The sequence below is a fragment of the Corylus avellana genome, chromosome 2 (genome assembly GCF_965113065.1).
Source record: "Corylus avellana chromosome 2, dhCorAvel1.hap1.2, whole genome shotgun sequence".
In the NCBI taxonomy this organism is placed as follows: domain Eukaryota; kingdom Viridiplantae; phylum Streptophyta; class Magnoliopsida; order Fagales; family Betulaceae; genus Corylus; species Corylus avellana.
In genome coordinates, this window is record NC_142491.1 from 43278131 (window position 1) to 43297382 (window position 19252).

General features: G+C 35.4%; 2 protein-coding genes across 2 annotated transcripts; both read left to right on the forward strand.

The window, feature by feature from the left end:
* The first annotated feature begins 242 nt into the window (after nucleotides 1-242).
* On the forward strand, nucleotides 243-2448 carry LOC132167442 (flavonol synthase/flavanone 3-hydroxylase-like). The gene is made up of 3 exons (XM_059578416.2): nucleotides 243-868; nucleotides 1778-2105; nucleotides 2192-2448. The coding sequence occupies exons 1-3, from the start codon at nucleotides 327-329 to the stop codon at nucleotides 2405-2407; spliced, it is 1086 nt and encodes a 361-aa protein (XP_059434399.2). The 5' UTR covers nucleotides 243-326; the 3' UTR covers nucleotides 2408-2448.
* Nucleotides 2449-14104: 11656 nt separating this feature from the next.
* Nucleotides 14105-16752, forward strand: LOC132167416 (flavonol synthase/flavanone 3-hydroxylase-like). The gene is made up of 3 exons (XM_059578383.2): nucleotides 14105-14559; nucleotides 16040-16367; nucleotides 16454-16752. Exons 1-3 carry the CDS (start codon nucleotides 14105-14107, stop codon nucleotides 16664-16666), a joined length of 996 nt encoding a protein of 331 aa, XP_059434366.2. The 3' UTR covers nucleotides 16667-16752.
* Nucleotides 16753-19252: the final 2500 nt, after the last annotated feature.

Here is a 19252-nt window from a genome sequence, read left to right on the forward strand (position 1 = left end):
ATAGGCAATGTACTTGTAGAGAAAGCTGAAATTAAGCATAAGGGAACAATTATTGATCAATCAATCAAACACATGAATATTATTCAATTAGAAAAATAAAAAAATAAAAAATAAAAAATCAAACACATGCATATATATGAGACTTTTCCGTTAACCCATTTCCATTAATTCCCTGATGATTCATCGCACTAAATTGATTATACGATAGGTTGACGAGTAGATGGATTTGAAGCAAAGCCGCATGCAGCTCGTTTTTTATAGTTAAACCTACCATTGCAAACGTACAACACAAGTAATTAAGTTCCATCTATATAGTCTATACATATATGTCATATGTGAAGCCACCAACCGTTTTGTCTCTAATTCGGACACAATCACCTCTCTGCGCTGTTCTATTCACAAACCAGAAAAAAATGGACGTGCAGAGAGTGCAGGACTTGGCTTTTGGCGGCCTGAAAGAGCTGCCGGAGCAGTTCATCCGCCCAGCCCACGAGCGGCCAGAGAACAGCAAGGCCATGGAGGGGGTGAGTGTGCCTGTCATCTCACTATCTCAGCCGCATGACGTGCTCGTTAAACAAGTTGCTTTGGCGTGCCAGGAGTGGGGGTTCTTCCTCGTCACCGATCACGGCCTATCGCCATCGTTGATCCAACGGCTACAAGAGGTGGGCCAGGAGTTCTTTCGGCTCCCACAAGAGGAAAAGGAGGCCTATGCAAACGACGCCGCTACTGGAAAGTTTGAAGGGTACGGGACCAAGATGACCAAGAACAGCGATGAGAAGGTCGAGTGGCTTGACTACTTCTTCCATTTCATGTCTCCTCCTTCTAAGGTCAATTATGGTATATGGCCCAAAAACCATCCTGCTTACAGGTATACCTACTGACCTACATACTTATATATATATGCACAATATATATATGTATATTAATTTGATAGTATAGTACTGTTTTATTAATTTGTTTGAATACATGAGTAGGGTTGGGAATCGTACAATGGCTAGCAGATGAGGTGTGAGTTTAGTTTATTTGTACGAGTGGACCAGAAAACTAAGTTGCGTACCAACCAGATCGAATAAGTTCATCAATAGAAAGAACAGAACATATAAATAATCCAAACGACATGCATATCATCAGGTAATAACTAATAAAAAAAATACATAAATTTTGTTCAAAACTCTCTAGCATCATAAAGTTAGGGCCCCAACAAGATTGGATCATATTGTTACCGTTCACAACAATAATGAACAATATAATCGAAAAGAGAGAAAGATAAAGAGAGAGTCGAAACACAGATTTAATGTGGTTCGGCAATGTGCCTACGTCTACAGAGAGTGCAGATGTATTTTGCTATCAATGATTCAGAGTTACATTATAGATGAGTGCTATACATCCCAAATTTTCCTTTTAAATGATGTGTCACTATCTTATGAGATTTATTATTTTGGGAAGTGTGTCACCAATTTATAAGATTGTGATACATCATTTGAGAACAAACTTTTGGGAGAAAAATGTGGGATGTGTAGCATTTCTCTACATGATAACATATATATAGGAAAACCTTAAACCTTAATTGTATTGATGTATTTTGAAAATCTCAAAGTATCCCGTACCATACCGCAACGGGGTCGTTGCCCCCGCATCCCATAACCTAGTCGTTCCCCCCGTATCGCAACATTCACTCTGCTTCCGTTTACTTAGCATTTCATTAGTGTTCTAATATGAGTAACTAGTTCAAACAAATCACGACGTGTAATTAAATTAATGCGGGCACTTGAAACAGGGAAGTGACAGAAGAATATAACAAAGAAATGGTAAGAATAACAGACGAGCTATTGGAGCTGCAGTCAGAGGGGCTTGGTTTGGAAGGTAACGTTTTGAAGTCCAGTTTAAGGGATGAAGAAATGGAGGTGGAGATGAAAATAAACATGTACCCACCATGCCCACAACCCCAACTGGCTCTTGGGGTTGAACCTCATACTGACATGTCTGCTCTCACCTTACTTGTCCCCAACGGTGTTCCAGGCCTTCAAGTCTCCAAAGATGGCAATTGGATTGCCGTCGATTACTTCCCAAATGCACTTTTTGTCCATGTTGGTGATCAGATTGAGGTACACTCGACATTTTTTCTCATGTTGGTGTCAAACAAATTACATTTTTTTCTCATAGGATTATATTGTTGTTAATGATGTTTCAGGTGCTAAGCAACGGGAAGTACAAGAGTGTTCTTCACAGGAGTTTGGTGAACAAAAAAGAACGCACACGCATGTCGTGGGCGGTGTTCATTGCGCCTCCACTGGAGGCGACGATTGGGCCACTTCCACAGCTTGTGAATGATGAAAATCCACCCAAATACTCAACCAAGACCTACGCTGAGTATCGCTACCGGAAATGCAATAAGCTCCCACAGTGATAGCAGATGAATCATGGGTTTTATATTATAATTAAGCTCAATGATTGCATTGGAAAATACGGTGAATTCGATGTCGGTCCTTAATGGATCTGGCTTTTATGTTGTAGTGAAAACTACCGTATAGATATAGATGTTGTTATAGGAAACGGTGCCGTTATGCTTAAAACAAAACTAGGTCTCTTTTATGATTACACGAAACGGCACAGTTTTGATCACAAAAATAGGTTTCTTTTATGAACTCACGTAGAGTTCACGCCGTCACAACAAACGGCAAATATTTGAAACGTCACACAGCAAAACAGAGAAGAGAGAGGAAGGGGTTAAACGTCAGAGTAGTGGCAAACAGAAGCATATATACGCAACTAAGTTCCACTAATTCTACTGAAACATCCTTTTGGGAGTCACTGAAACTTGCTTTTTCAAAGAAACTACCCTCCCCCAAGTCATGCTAGGGCAGATTGCTCTCTTGCAGGCTGTAACTGTTATACTTTAGTAGAACAATTTTTGCAAGTAAAGATCTAAACATGAAATCCTGTACAAAATGCGAAGATCACAGTAGTTAGAGAAAAAGTAGAGCTCTCAGGCCTGCAAACGTCAGGTCGAACAATCATGAATCAACCAAGCTCCTGGGTTGGACCTGGCTACCCAATCATAACCTGTTGAGTGTTGATGGCACAAATGGAGTTGTTATGAAGGCAGGCAGGCCCAACCGCTAGGTGAGTTAGGCCAGCGCCTAGAGCCTCAGATTTTTAAGGCAAAAAAAAAAAAAAAATTAAGGCCCAAAATATTTTTTAATAAAGCAAAAAAAAAAAAAATTGCATAAATGCTCTCAACATGCTTTAAAAAAAATATTATTTTGCATAAAGGCCCTCAAAGCCCCAACATGCTTTCTTGAGGCCTTCAATATGCTTTAAAAAAATATTGTTATTTCTTTATAATATGGAAGCCTTCTGCACAACGGCCACGAGTCCCTCAACAGTCAACATGTTTTTTTTAAAAATATATATATATATTATTTGTTTATAATATTGAGCCCTCTATAAAATAAGAACGAAATATATATATATATATATATATATATATATATATATATATGAGAATTCCACAGACTTGTCTGTTGTGGTTATTTTGCAGAAATCCAACCCCTCACAAAAGGTTAAAATGTTCAACTTTTCATATTTTAAAAATGTTAAAATAGTTATTTTGCAATCTACGAAAATACTAAAAGACAAAAATAAGCCTGCTTAATTTAAGTATAAAGAACAAATAATAAGGGCAAAATGGTAATTTTAGTTTCAAACAAAAAATCACTAATTACAGAATCAGTGCTTATTAGATAAAGATCTCTTGCAGTATTAAAATAAATATTAGGGAAAAATATAAAATGGCCCCCTAAACTACGAGCCATTTGTAATTTAGCCCCCCAATGTTCAAAATGTAATAAAGTAGCCCCTCAAACTACCAATTAGTTGCAATTTGGCCACTCCGTTAGTTAACACCGTCAAAATGGATGGAAAATGCAAAACGACGTCGTTTTGTTGAGGTTAAGTTACTAAAATACCCTTTTAAAAAATAAATAAAATTAAAAACAAATCCAACTAAACTTTGTCATTTTGCTTAAAAAAAAAATCTATTGCACGACAACATATCATACTTCCGTCCATACTGTTTCTCACTTCGTTTTCTTCGTCTTCTTCATTCCAGTTCGTCACTTCCAGCTCAAAACCTTCTCCTCTCCGGCTCACAGCTCGTCAACGATGGTTTTAAAAATTAGGGGTTTTACGAAATAAGTTTCTTAGGGTTTGTTTGTGAATCACGGCCATTTAGTCTCTCGATTCCAGGTATCTCTCTATCCATCTCTTCTATCTCTCATCTCTCGCCCTATATCTGTATTTCTATCTCTCATCTCTCATCTCTCATCTCTCTATTTCTGTTTTCATTTTTCCCTCTTTGTATTTCTATCTCTCATCTCTCGGTTTGTTTTGGAAGAAGATAGGGTTTTATTTGATGTGTTTTGTGATTTTGTATTTATTTCTTTGTAGGTCTTATATTGACATGTATTGTGATTTAGATTCGTTATTTCGGTCTCTGTTTCATATTGATTTCGGGCGATTGTGGTTGATGAAGCTCAAATCAATTTGGGTATTTGTTTCGGTGATTGAAGGGTTGATTAGGTGTTCTTGCTCAGTTGTAGTTGATTAATTGATTGCAAATTTTGGGGTTTGATTTTGGAGGTTTTGTGGTTGAATTGAAATGTTCTGGGTTGTCAAACCAATTGGGTTTCGAGAGGAGTTTTGATTTGGTGATTTTTGGGGGATGGCCGAAAACCTCAAATCTTCAGCCATAATGCTATGGGAGAGATTGGAGAGGATATTGATATGGGAATAGAACTCTGAGTTCGTACACTTCAATCAAGAAGATAAATGATTTCAGCATCTGATGGTACACTCCAATCAGTTGATCAAATACTTACAAAAAAAAAAAAGTAGATTAAAAAGATAAGTCAAAGAAGAAGGATTAAAAGTCCAATTAGTTGACGAAAAATTCAAAGAAGTAGAAAAATGGTTTCAGCATCGGATGGAACACTCCAATTAGTTGATCAAATACTTACGAAAAAAAAAAAAAAAAAAAAGTAGATTAAAAAGATAAGTCAAAGAAGAAGGATTAAAAGTCCAATTAATTGACGAAAAATTCAAAGAAGCAGAAAAATGGTTTCAGCATCTGATGGAACACTCCAATCAATTGATCAAATTCTTACTTTTGAATGAAAGTTAGTATTTTAATTTTATATAGTTTCAGGGTACTGTCAACACAGTACGGTTATATGGACCTCCTCAAACACAGTCAACACAGTTTCAGAGCAATGCGCGTGTGAGCAATGCTAGTGCTACTGTGAGTACTTCATACACTAAGTGTTTATTTTATTTTATTTTGAATTTGATGGTTGGTTAATGTGAGCACACACTTGTTGACGCTAGAACATGTGACATCGCAACCAGAAGGATCTACTCAACGAATTGGATCTTTTCAGCCTCCTCAACAACAATTGGGGCTAGCTACTGCATGTATATAAACTGTTGCCAGAAGAGGTAAAACTATTGTACCAACCGTGGATAAGGCAATTGTAGTAATGGAGGCTGACAGGAAAAAAAGGAAGAGGTCGGATTGGCAAAAATATTAGATCCAAAGAAAGGAATTGTGAGAGCAACAATTTGTCATGTTCGATGTGTAATATATATGGTTAATAGTAGACACATTTACCTTGTGAAAGCAACAATCGGTTATTTTGGATGTGCTAAAAGGCAGTAAAGAACAGTCTTTATATATATATATATATATAAAATAAAAATCTCACAAATATAAGGGAGAGAGAGACTAGAAGAATAAGACATGTTTTGCTCTATCTCTGATTGGAAACTAGGGCCGGCAATTTTGACACGACCCACGAACCCGACACGAAAAAACAGGTATTGGGTTTAGGCTAATCGGGTTCGGGTCGTAATCGGGTCTACCCGATTAAGACCCGAAAATTTCGTGTCTGGCGGGTCGACCCGCCAGACCCGGTTTTTTTTCTTTCTTTTTTTCTGCCTCGCGTCAGACGGCTCACCTCACGTTTTCATTATTATTATTTTTTTTTTGCATTTCTTTGTAGTAGCACACTTTATTGACAATTTATACAATAATGGTAATTAAATCCATGTAGCAAGATTTACAAAACATGCCTACGGGCTATGGCTACATTATGGTACATGTATGTATGCAAGTTTTCTCTTTTCTCTTTTTTCAATCACACATGTGGAAGTAGAAGTTTACGATTTAATTGGTAAAACAGATTCTATTTGATTCTATTTCTCTTCTACCAAAATTATCACTCTTTTTTTCTTTTTCTTTAATTGTTTTCTCTACCTTTTGTCTGAAGAAATTTTTGGAAATATTATTATTGGCACTCAATTCACAAGCAGATCTAATAACCAGTTAAGTACTACTGTGAGAAGATTTTCCGTACTCTTAAGGCCATTTGTGCCCAAACAGATGCATATATATCAAACTTAAAAGGAGTTAAGTACGTAATTACCAACAAAAGAGAAAGCCAACAAGAAAACTCCAAAGGAGTAATTCCATTCATCAAGCTGACAAGAAACTGTGATTTTCATTGTTTAAATTAATTTTTTAGCACTTTTGTTACATGTGGGACTAAAGGGTGATGATTGAGAGCACACGGCGTGCATAGCACGCCTGTGCATTTTTTTTTTTTAATTAAAAGAAAAAATTTTACACGCCGCGTGTTGTCTTCATTTACCCTGGACTAAATTATAAGTGGACTATTTTAATAAATGAACTTACTTGTTTTAACTTTTAACTTTTAAGTTTATATGAAATTATGAGTTTAATAATTTCTTTTGGAGTACAATTTGTCAATTACGGTCACTTTCCAATTTTTTTTTTTTTTTTCTTATCCTTTATTAAAGCCTTTAATCTCTTATAACTCAATTTTTTGTATTGACTATATTGATGTATCAGTATTATTATTACAATTTTGAATTTTAATTTTTTTTTTAAAAAAAATTTATAGTTTAGGGTAATCGGGTCGTGTCTACACAATTAGACCCGGTTATTTTAAACGGGTAAAACGGGTCGTGTCGGGTTACCCGGTTATTTTCGTGTCATAATCGTGTCAAACCCGATTACCCGTTTAGCTAAACGGGTCGTGTCTGGATATAGGCTAATCGTGTAACGGGTACCCGCGAGTCGTAATCGGGTCGTGTATGGGTACCCATTTTGCCACCCCACAGAATGCCAACAATTCCCATTGCAAATCAAAGGAGACATTTCGCAAATAGAGGTTTGCTTTGTTTGATGGAAGAAAATATCACGGAAAAATAGAGCCGTTTGTTGTTTGGAACGGCGTGAGTTTTTGAGTTAAAAAAGCATAGATTAAATCTGAGCCGACCAAAATCTTAACGGCATATATGGGGTAGTTTTCACTGCAATCCCATAACATATATATATATATATATATATATATATATATATATATATATATATATATATATATATATATATATTTTTTTTTTTTTTCTCATATGCCTTTTCATTGTGTTTTGTTTTCCCCTGTTTGAAAAATAGATAAAAAGTCCAAATTCAATACCATACAATCTCATAATATATATTTTGAATCAAAAATTTATTCAAATACAATCTCAATTGCTCCCAATAAATTACAATTCCTTACAAAATACAAGTCTTATAATTACATTCAAAACTCTCACTCTAAAACCAAACCTCAAAAAACAAGCCACTCTCACTATAAAACCAAACCTCATATGCCTTTTAATTGCTGCATCTTTTTTTGATTTCTGCAATCATCAAACCAAAAGGATCAAAGCAATTTTCATAGACCCGAGAATCTAAGGAAATAGTATACAGCCAAAGCCATAAAGCTTGGATTATTAATCATGCATACGATCACCCATGCAGCCACTAAGAGTTTTATTGGTAATGGAACTTGCAGAAACAAATAACAGGGTACTCTTGCTGGATTCAACATTGGGTAGGTAGCTGTTGAACACAGTTTTCACTTTCAGCTTTTTCCTCACGGGGCTGACAGTCTTCATTGTTGGGTGATATCTTGGAGCCATCATAAATCCAATTCCTCCTTCATTCAAGCACCTCTTCACCCCCTGAGTCAAAAAAAAGAACAAGAAACTAAATTAGTATAGGCATAAATCGTTTGTTCAGAAGTTTGGTACTCTTTTCATATTCCATAAGTTGAGCCAAACACAAAACGGCATTGCATTTCCTTTTTCTTGTTCGTTGCTACATGTATTGTGTTATTAAGGCAACAAAATATAAAGAAATGGGCCTTGGCTTAGAATGCTTAACAATTATGTTCTAAAAATCACAAGTAAAGACACTAACACACCTTAACAACAATATGACAACAATATATTGGGGCGCTTGTCGCGCAAGCGCCCCAAATATATTAAATTGGGGCGTGCTTTGCTGGAACACCTATTATTATTGGAGGCATTTTATTGGGCAAGCGTCTCTAATTTTTTTTAGGGTCGTTTGCACTGTAAAACCCCCCCATATGAAGGCGTTTAATTAAAATGCCCCTATATCAAGCGTTAGTAAATATGGTTTTTTTTGTAGTGTCAGCTATTTGGGCATTGAACTATGACACAGGGAGCATAGCGTCTTCGTCAAGCCAGATAAAATAATCACACAACCATGATCACCTTCGTTCTGCATATTTCATAAATGAGAATTAGTTACCAATTGTTCGTTCTATATATTTAAAGAACCTGAATAAAACATCCAGCTTCTAAACTCAAAAACTAGGACAGTACCTATCTATAATCTTTATGGAAAGAATAAAGGTTTCCCTTTTCATGTAAACAACAAATTTACATTTTGCTCCTCATATACTATCCTTCCATGCACCACAAGAACTTAAAGTTAAAGTTTCAAGTAAACAGGGATAAGGATGAACTTGGTTAAGGACAATCACACACCAATGAAAAAACTTCATAAGATACAGTGGGTGACAGAAACTGAATAAATGTTGACCTATTAAGAATTTAAGCATAAAGCCCCCATTGCCACTCCCTCGCACCCGCCATTGAATATTTTTCTTAATTTTGATGTACTGTTGGATAAAATAAGAAAAGCACATGTGAAACATGATATGGTCCTGAGAAAATCCAATTTCACTTCTATGCTTTATCACTCTCCCTTTTTTTGGTTAAAAATATAAACTGGAAAAAAAAATGAAAATATTTGCTTTTAGTGTTGAATATTGACATTGAAGAGGAGGGAGGGATCACAATAAATGTAATCTAAAAGTCTACGAACTAAATTGACAAAATCAAACTTCATACGGTCAAAATTGACAACAAACCTGCTAAAAAAAAAAAAAAAAAATTCCCCTCAAAATACACTAATTGAATGTTCTCAATTTCATTTAAAAGAGAGAGTACAAAAAACTCTTTAAGAAATGTGAAAACAGAACAAAATGGCAATGCTCATGAATGCAATTTCACTTCCATCTTCTATGATTCTCAACAACAAAACCAGGCAAGTGAGGTGGAATAAACTTCAAATTTAATGTAAGCATTGCAAAATTGTTCCTACATTACACATGAAGAATAAATAAATAAATACATGAAAAAATAGTAACTTCTTCCTTCTTTTTCATCTTGTTGGGGTTCTGAGAAGATTTGGATTTGACAAATGACTATTCTTTTGCAATGGGACTCTTAACACACGAGTCACGACTGAGTACCCAAAATAATAATAATAATAATGACTTATCTTTTTGATAAACCATTTTTTTTTTTTTTTTGGGTAAGAATTTGATCAACTAATTGGAGTGTTCCATCCGATGCTGAAACCATTTTTCTACTTCTTTGAATTTTTCGTCAACTAATTGGACTTTTAATCCTTCTTCTTTGACTTATCTTTTTAATCTTTTTTTTTTTTTTTTTGTAAGTATTTGATCAACTGATTGGAGTGTACCATCAGATGCTGAAATCATTTATCTTCTTGATTGGAGTGTACGAACTCAGAGTTCTATTCCGATATCAAGATCCTCTCCAATCTCTCTCATAGCATTATGGCTGAAGATTTGAGGTTTTCGGCCATCCCCCAAAAATCACCAAATCAAAACTCCTCTCGAAACCCAATTAGTTTGACAGCCCAGAACATTTCAATTCAACCACAAAACCTCCAAAATCAAACCCCAAAATTTGCAATTAATTAATCAACTGCAACTGAACAAGAACACCTAATCAACCCTTCAATCACCGAAACAAATACCCAAATTGATTTGAACTTTATCAACCACAATCACCCGAAATCAATATGAAACAGAGACCGAAATAACGAATCTAAATCACAATACATGCCAATATAAGACCTACAAAGAAATAAGTACCAAATCACAAAATAGATCAAATGAAACCTTATCTTCTTCCAAAACAAACCGAGAGATGAGAGATAGAAATACAAAGAGGGAAAATCGAAAACAGAAACAGAGAGATGAGAGATAGAAATACAGATATAGGGCGAGAGATAAGAGATGGATAGAGAGATACCTGGAATCGAGAGACTGAACGGCTGCGATTCACAAACAAACTCTAAGAAACTTATTTTGTAAAACCCCTAATTTTTAAAACCATCATTGACGAGCTGTGAGCCGGAGAGGAGAAGGTTTTGAGCTGGAAGTGACGAACTGGAATGAAGAAGACGAAGAAAATGAAGTGAGAAACAGTATGGACGGAAGTATGATATGTTGTCGTGCAATAGATTTTTTTAAAGCAAAACGACAACGTTTAGTTGGATTTGTTTTTAATTTTTTTTTTTTTAAAAGGGTATTTTAGTAACTTAATCTCAACAAAACGACGTCGTTTTGCATTTTCCATCCATTTTGACGGTGTTAACTAACAGAGTGGCCAAATTGCAACTGATTGGTAGTTTGAGGGGTTACTTTATTACATTTTGAACATTGCGGGACTAAATTACAAATAGCTGGTAGTTTGGATGGCCATTTTATATTTTTTCCTAAATATTATTTAATTAATATTTAAATATTAAAAAAATAAGGCTCAATTTTACAATTTTGCCTAAAACTCCCAAATACATTAAGAATGAAGGTTTTGCAACAGCCGAACCAGTCTACCATAGAGATCTGCCTTGTTTGGTAAAAGAGTTGAAGTTGGCCTAGATACTATTCATCACCATTTCCCAAAAAAATTAACATCAAAACATTTTAACTTTTTCATTTTTTATATTAAATCATTCACTTTTTATTATTATTCAAATAAAAAAATCACTACAAAACAAATTTTTTTTTCACTTTTTCATTTTTTTTATACCAAATATTCTTATTTTTTGTTGGGTTAAATACCTAATACCCCATGGGGTTTAGGAACTTTATTTTTACCCCTATGGGGTTTTATTTTTATCACAGGACCCTCCTGGGTTTTGATAAAGGACCAACTTAATCAATCCATTAGTTGACCGTTAAGACTGACATGTGGACCAATCATATGTTGACACGTGGCACCTATTTAATTTTTTTTTAATTAAAAAAAAGTATTTTTTTTAAAAAAAGAAAAATGAAAAGGAAAAAAATTGGGGTGGCCTGGCCATTTGAGCCACCCCCAATTTTTTTCCTTTTTTTTTTTTTTAAATACATTTTTTTTTAAAAAAAAAAAAAATTAAATAGGTGCCACATATTAACATCTGATTGGTCTACGTGTCAATCTTAACGGTCAATTAATAGATGGATTAAGTTTGTTCTTTATCAAAACCCCAGGGGGGTCATGTGATAAAAATGAAACTCTCTGAAGGTAAAAATAAAGTTCATAAACCCTAGAAATATTAGGTATTTAACCTTATTTTTTTCACATCAATCTACATCAACTACAATATTTAGGCCAATTCATTTACCAAACACCACCCTATAAGTCATGTATCTTCACCTTCCTCCCATTCCTCTCTCTTCTCTCCATCTATAGCCTGTAGGTCAGAGCCATCAGCAGAACCTGACTAGTAAGCGCTCAATGGATCTACCTGAGGTACCCTGTCAATTCATTAACTGTGAAAACAATAATTCGAAACCTGTTTCCTGTGACGGCGTGAACTCACGTAGTGAGGTTCATAAACCTATTTTTGTGATCAAAACTGTGCCGTTTGTTGTAATCATAAAAAAAGACATAGTTTTGCTTTTAGCAAAACAGCACCGTTTCCTATAACAGCATTTATGAAGCCGGATCCGTCTTTAATAATAGCGGCGGGTCAAAATCAAAGGGAGCCAAGTGGGCCAGTGGCCATTGCTTTCTTTCTTTTTACATTAAAAAAATATTCCTTTAATACTAAGTTGCTTTCAATCGAATCTAGATACTCTTTTATTATTATCGCCTTGGGGACCATTTGTATGGTGAATGGCCCACTTTATATTATTTGTTTGTATTTTTTTTAAAAAAAAAATTTATTATTTCGCCGCCCAATGTTTTGCCAAGTAGTATAAATTCTTACGCCAGTTTCTTTGTGTCCACAATAGAAATTGGTCACGTAAGATTATTGTACCAAATCAAAAAAACACAAAAACCACAAGATTATATAAGTTTTTTCAATTTTGTTTTAATTGTTTTAAGATTGTGCAAGAATTAAGGGTGGCTCGCCAGCCACCCGTCTGGGATGGCTGGCAAGCCACCCCAGATGGGTGGAGTTGGCCACGTGGCCACCCCCAGCCCATATGGGGTGGCTCGTCTGGGCAGAGGTGGCCTTCGGCATGAACTGATGCTTGATGTTAAAGGCCCTGCAAACCTCCGTCGATGTCTTCCCCTTGATCATGTATGCTACAGTCTGGTATTTCAGATCTAGAAAGCTCTTGATTTTCAAAGAGTTTGCCACCTAGAAAATGCGTGCAACAATATTAATTAGAACCATGATTGAATAACTATTCTTTTTCAAATCGCAGTCAACTTCAAAGATAAAATCACCCATAACTTCTTTAATTGAACAGAGAACGTTATTGGAGGAAAGAAAAGCAAAGCTGGTCATGTGCAAGAAAAAAGAAACCCATTAATAGGCAATGTACGTGTAGAGAAAGGGCTATGTCCCCACCCTGGAGAAGGAAGGATGGGCACACAGCCCTAGATGTGCATTAAAGGGTTCATTTATTTGTTCTCTTATCTTAATTTTCTTCGCCATTCTATGTTAAACACATCGTGCATGTGTCGTGTGTATGCATGGTGGGGGATCAGGAATAGGATAATCTCCATTTTATTATGGATCGAATAATATTTAATTTATGGTTAGAATATTTTTTCAAAAATTTTACGGCCATAAATAATACACATATCTCACTAATAAAAATAATAATAAAATATTATTAAAATTAATAATAAAAAAATAAGTGGCTGACGAACATAAGGAGTGGCGCGCCGACCACCCCTATTTTGGGTAAGGTGGCCGAACCAACCCATGGCATATGGAGATAGTTCACCACCCCAAGGGCCAACTTTTCTTTTTATTTTATTTTTTTATTTTGCATTTTAACTTGGTCCTTTGGTGTGGTTGTTAATCGTGTCTGTTATTTATTCTTTTACTCAAAAGGTTAAAACATTAACAAAAACTTTTAACGTAGAACAATTACACAGAAATTTAAAACAAATCAAAACACGTTTTCAACCAAAATACAAAAAACTTCTCCTAAACAGAAATTTAAAACAAATCAAAACACTTTTTCAACCAAAATACGAAAAACCTCCTTGTAAAACAAATTATCAAACACACCCATAATTTCTTTAATTGAACAAAGAACGTTATTGGAGGAAAGAAAAGCGAAGATAGGTCATGTGCAACAAAAAAACAAACCCATAATAATAGGCAATGTACGTGTAGAGAAAGCTGAAATTAAGCATAAGGGAACAATTATTGATCAATCAAACACATGCGTATATATATGAGATTTTTTCGTTAACCCATTTCCATTAATTCCCCGATGATCCATCGCACTAAATTGATTATACGACAGGCTGACTAGTAGATGGATTTCAAGCAGAAGCCGCACGTTTTTTATAGTTAAACCTACCATTGCAAACTCACAACACACGTAATTAAGTTCCATCTATATATATATATACAATCACCTCTCTGCGCTGTCGATCTATTCACAACCCAGAAAAAATGGACGTGCAGAGAGTGCAGGGCTTGGCTTTTAGCGGCCTGAAGGAGCTGCCGGAGCAGTTCATCCGCCCAGCCCACGAGCGGCCGGAGAACAGCAAGGCCATGGAGGGGGTGAGTGTGCCTGTCATCTCACTTTCTCAGCCGCATGACGTGCTCGTTAAACAAGTTGCTTTGGCGTGCCAGGAGTGGGGGTTCTTCCTCGTCACCGATCACGGCCTATCACCGTCGTTGACCCAACGGCTACAAGAGGTGGGACAGGAGTTCTTCCGGCTCCCACAAGAGGAAAAGGAGGCCTATGCAAACGACGCCGCTACTGGAAAGTTCGAAGGGTACGGGACCAAGATGACTAAGAACAGCGATGAGAAGGTCGAGTGGATTGACTACTTCTTCCATTTCATGTCTCCTCCTCCTAAGGTCAATTATGGTATATGGCCCAAAAACCCTCCTGCTTACAGGTATACCTACATACATATATCATCTTTTCATCATCCATGCACACATATATATATATTTGATGGTATAGTACTGTTTTATTAATTTGTTTGAATACATGAGTAGGGTTGGGAATCGTACAATGGCTGGTTGGCTCGTTTTAAGTAAATTTTGGTTCGGTGCCGTAAAAAAAGTACATTTAATTTCATATATTTTTCAAAGAAATAACATTAATTTAGACGGTTTTAAAAAATACTACGTACACTAATTTTTTTTTTTTTTACAACAGTGCTCAAGCTAAATCCGTTTTTTAAGTACGATGCTGTCTTTTAAAATTAAGATATAAAATATTGTTAAACAGATAATGACATTGGAGTTCTTTAACCTAAACCTAAAGGATGAGGTGTGAGTTTATTTTATTTGTACAGTGGATAATAACTAAAAAAAAAAAAAAAAAAAACATAATTTGTGTTCAAAACTCTCTAGCATCATAAAGCTAGGTCCCAACAAGATTCCAGCGTATTGTTACAGTTCACAACAATGATGAATAATATAATCGAAAAGAGAGAATCAAGAAACAAATTTAACATAATTAGGCAATGTGCCTACGTTTACAGAGAGTGGGACTGTATTTTACTATCAATGATTCAAAGTTACATAATTGTATAATAAGTCCCTAAGTCAACCCTCTAAAATTTAAAAATCCTTAATTTTTTTTTTTTTTTTTCCCGAAAATTTACTCTCTTGGTCAATTAAAATGACAATAAAATCTCTACCGTCAAAATTTTTTAATAGCCGTTAGTCCCAATCAAAACGTACCATTTCATCTTAAAAAATATTAATTTTTTATTAATTTAATTTTAAAATTTAAATCTAAATTAAAAAAAAAAAATTGAATAGTGACAAAGGGTGGCTCGCGGCCACCCCATGGGTGGTTATGGGGGTTTGGGGTAGCTCGCAGGCCACCCCTCCATCCTTAGGGGTGGCTGCGAGCCACCCCTAGGCACACATGGGGTGGCTGATGGGGGGTTTGGGGTGGCTGGAAGCCACCCCATGGGGAGTCTAGGGGTGGAGGGGTGGCCTGCATGCCATCCCAAACCCCTTGGGGTGGAGTGCCGCCCCTAGCCACCCCTTCAATTTTTTATTTTTTATTTTTAGATTTAAATTTTAAAATTAAATTAATAAAAAAATTCATATTTTAATGAAGTAAAACATTGCGTTTTAATTGGAATTAACGACTGTTAAAAAATTTTGATAGTAGGAATTTTATTGTCATTTTGATTGTCTGAGGAAGTAAATTTTTTTTAAAAAAAAACAAAAAACTTAAGGATTTTTAAATTTTGGAGGGTCGCAATGGGGTTGTTGCCCCCACATCCCATAACCTAGTCGTTCCTCCGTATCACGACATTCACTCCACTTTCGTTTACTTGACCTTTCAATTGTATTCTAATATGAGTCCCTAGTTCCAGCGTGTAATTAAATTAATGCGAGCACTTGAAACAGGGAAGTGACAGAAGAATATAACAAAGAAATGGTAAGAATAACAGACGAGCTATTGGAGCTGCTGTCAGAGGGGCTTGGTTTGGAAGGGAAGGTTTTGAAGTCCAGTTTAAGGGATGAAGAAATGGAGGTGGAGATGAAAATAAACATGTACCCACCATGCCCACAACCCCAACTGGCTCTTGGGGTTGAACCTCATACTGACATGTCTGCTCTCACTTTACTTGTCCCCAACGATGTTCCAGGCCTTCAAGTCTCCAAAGATGGCAACTGGGTTGCCGTCGATTACTTCCCAAATGCACTTTTTGTCCATGTCGGTGATCAGATTGAGGTACACTCGACATTTTTTCTCATGTTGGTGTCAAACAAATTACATTTTTTTCTCATAGGATTATATTGTTGTTAATGATGTTTCAGGTGCTGAGCAACGGGAAGTACAAGAGTGTTCTTCACAGGAGTTTGGTGAACAAAGAACGCACACGCATGTCGTGGGCGGTGTTCATTGTGCCTCCACAGGAGGCGACGATTGGGCCACTTCCACAGCTTGTGAATGATGCAAATCCACCCAAATATTCAACCAAGACCTACGCTGAGTATCGCTACCGGAAATTCAATAAGCTCCCACAGTGATAGCATGCATATGAATCATGGGTATTAGATTATAAGCTCAATGATTGCATTGGAAAATACGGTGAACTCGATGTCGGTCTTTAATAATAGCGGCGGGTCAAAATCAAATGGAGCCAAGTGGTCATTGCTTTCTTTCTTTTTATATATATAAAACAAAAACAAACACAAAAAGAAATCCCTTTAATATTAAGTTGCTTTCAATCCCTTTAATATTAAGTTGCTATCAATCGAATCCAGAATCCAGATCTTTTATTGTAAGTGCCTTGGGGACCATTTGTATGGTGAATGGCCCCACTTTATATTATTTGTTTGTATTTCTGTTTTTTTTTTAAAAAATAATAATAATAATTTCGCCGCCCAATGTTTTGCCAAGTACTATATATCAAATAGTTTTCCCAATCCAATTAATGGAATGAAATTACTAAATGAAATAAAAAGGAAGCCAAAATAGTTTAGCAATAATTAAGCACGTGCATTTGAATTTGTTGTTAATTAGCTAGTAAATAAAAAGCCTTACACCATTACGTACTCAGTTATCCGTATTTTATTTGTTATCATGATTGCTTGGGGACTAATGCTACACATTGGAATTTTCACACGCCCTTTAAAATCATAATTGAATTTGAGTAATGCTAGCGCTACACAATTAATTTTTATTGGATTTTAATTTGTAGGTTTTAAAAGCCATCCAAGGGTGTGGAAAAGTAAGAGTGTAATAGTGTCTCGTAACTTTGCTGGTTATTGAGAGTAACGTGTGATCAAATCGAAACAATGGCGGATGAACTGTCCAATCTATGGGCAAACTTTTCTCTTGCGGATGAAGAAGATGGCGAGGTAGAGATTCAGGAGATCGAAGTGAAGGGGGTAGTCAAGTGAGGACAAGCCTGTGTGGTGGGTAAACTACTATCAGAGAGGATTGTAAGCAAGGAAACAATCAAAGCTAGGCTAATACGTTGGTGGAGGTTGAAAGGGTCTTTCACTTTCAAAATTCTGGGAGATAACCTTTTTTTCATTGAGTTTGAATTGGCCAGGGATAAAGTACGTGTCTTTTTAACGCGGACATATGCTCTTTTTTACGTCCAATACCGGCGTGGGAGATGAGATATGTATGTCGAGAGGGGAACAAGGTGGCTCATGCCTTAGCTAGGATGGCGATTAAGGACAATGTTCTCATGGTGTGGTTGTATAATCCACCAGAATGTATCAGCGAATTTTGCAAGCAGACATCTTTGTTTTGCAAGCTATGCAATAAATATACGGCGTATGCCATTTTCTCAACAAAAAAAAAAAAAAAAAAAAAACATTATTCAATTGATTTAGTCACTTACTATAATATATAGCTTTATTTGTTACAAATTTGTTTTTTGTTTTTTCTATTCTTTAAAAAAAAAAAATAATAAGGCCTGATTTTCACTTATACATTATCTCAATTGTATAGTAATTATATAACAGGTTACTTAAATAGTATTACTATATATATGGTATATGGATTAATTTTTTTTTTTTTTTTGGACAAGTTATATGGATTTATTGACACTATTACATTAATAAAATAAAAATGCGATTTAACATCGGTTTAAGGTTTCCGCAGATCATTCATTAAGGTTTCCTTTCGCAGGTTTGTTCTCAGCACGGTCCTACCATGTCACGTGTCCCGTGTCCCGTGTCCGTGAATGTACCCCACACATACACTGTCCAATTGCTCAAAGCGAGAAGGTCGGTGAAAGGAAAAAAACTCCTCGTCTTAAGAAGGGTTACAAAACCCCACGAAAAAACAAAAAAGGGTTACAAACAACGATGGAGTCAAAATTTAGGTCCACTATAAACATAACTAAAAGATATAGTTGAGCAAAATGCAATTAAATTAAAACTATAAGTAATGAATACAATAATTATTTATCAATAATTAAAATATATAAACTAATTTTCTTTTTCCAATTTGTAAATCATTTATTAACAAACAAGTCTTATTTTGTTTGATAAAATAACAATATAAGAAATACACAACATATTCGTGAATATATATATAATCTTTTTTTCTTTTGTAATTTTTAGTGTTAGGAAAAAAAATTAAATTTACAATAGTCAAGCTAACCTCTCTCCTATATCATTTTAAAGTAATGGTATTTGTGATACTCATTTTATAAATGTAAAATGAATATGATAAATGTATATGAAAAGTAGCATTTCTTTTCATTTTATTATGCACCTATGATTAGTCCACATCTAATGATGATGATTATTTAAGTATTTGTTGGGGAGAAAAATATCTCCTAGTGGGCCTCATTTTATTTTACACTTATTTACGGTATGTCATCATCCACTCGCTTAATCACATGTGTCCACATTTTTTTGCATCTTTGGATAAAATGAGGAAAGAGGGGATTTTTTATTCTTCTTCTTCTTCCACCCATACGTCTGAATATTCGTAGGACTCCTAGAGACCCTCACATCTCTCTCACTCTCTCTCTCACGACCTTCTCTCCCTCTCATTTCTTGCATACCTCTCTCAACACACTGATTCATGAAAAATTAGAAGCAAATTTTTATTATCTTTTTTACCCAAAACTAAATATACTAATTTAA

Coding starts and splice junctions, on each gene's coding strand:
- LOC132167442 (XM_059578416.2), top strand. CDS start 327: ATGTCATATGTGAAGCCACCAACCGTTTTGTCTCTAATTCGGACACAA. Junction 869..1,777: donor AAAAACCATCCTGCTTACAG/GTATACCTACTG, acceptor CACTTGAAACAG/GGAAGTGACAGAAGAATATA. Junction 2,106..2,191: donor ATGTTGGTGATCAGATTGAG/GTACACTCGACA, acceptor ATGATGTTTCAG/GTGCTAAGCAACGGGAAGTA.
- LOC132167416 (XM_059578383.2), top strand. CDS start 14,105: ATGGACGTGCAGAGAGTGCAGGGCTTGGCTTTTAGCGGCCTGAAGGAG. Junction 14,560..16,039: donor AAAAACCCTCCTGCTTACAG/GTATACCTACAT, acceptor CACTTGAAACAG/GGAAGTGACAGAAGAATATA. Junction 16,368..16,453: donor ATGTCGGTGATCAGATTGAG/GTACACTCGACA, acceptor ATGATGTTTCAG/GTGCTGAGCAACGGGAAGTA.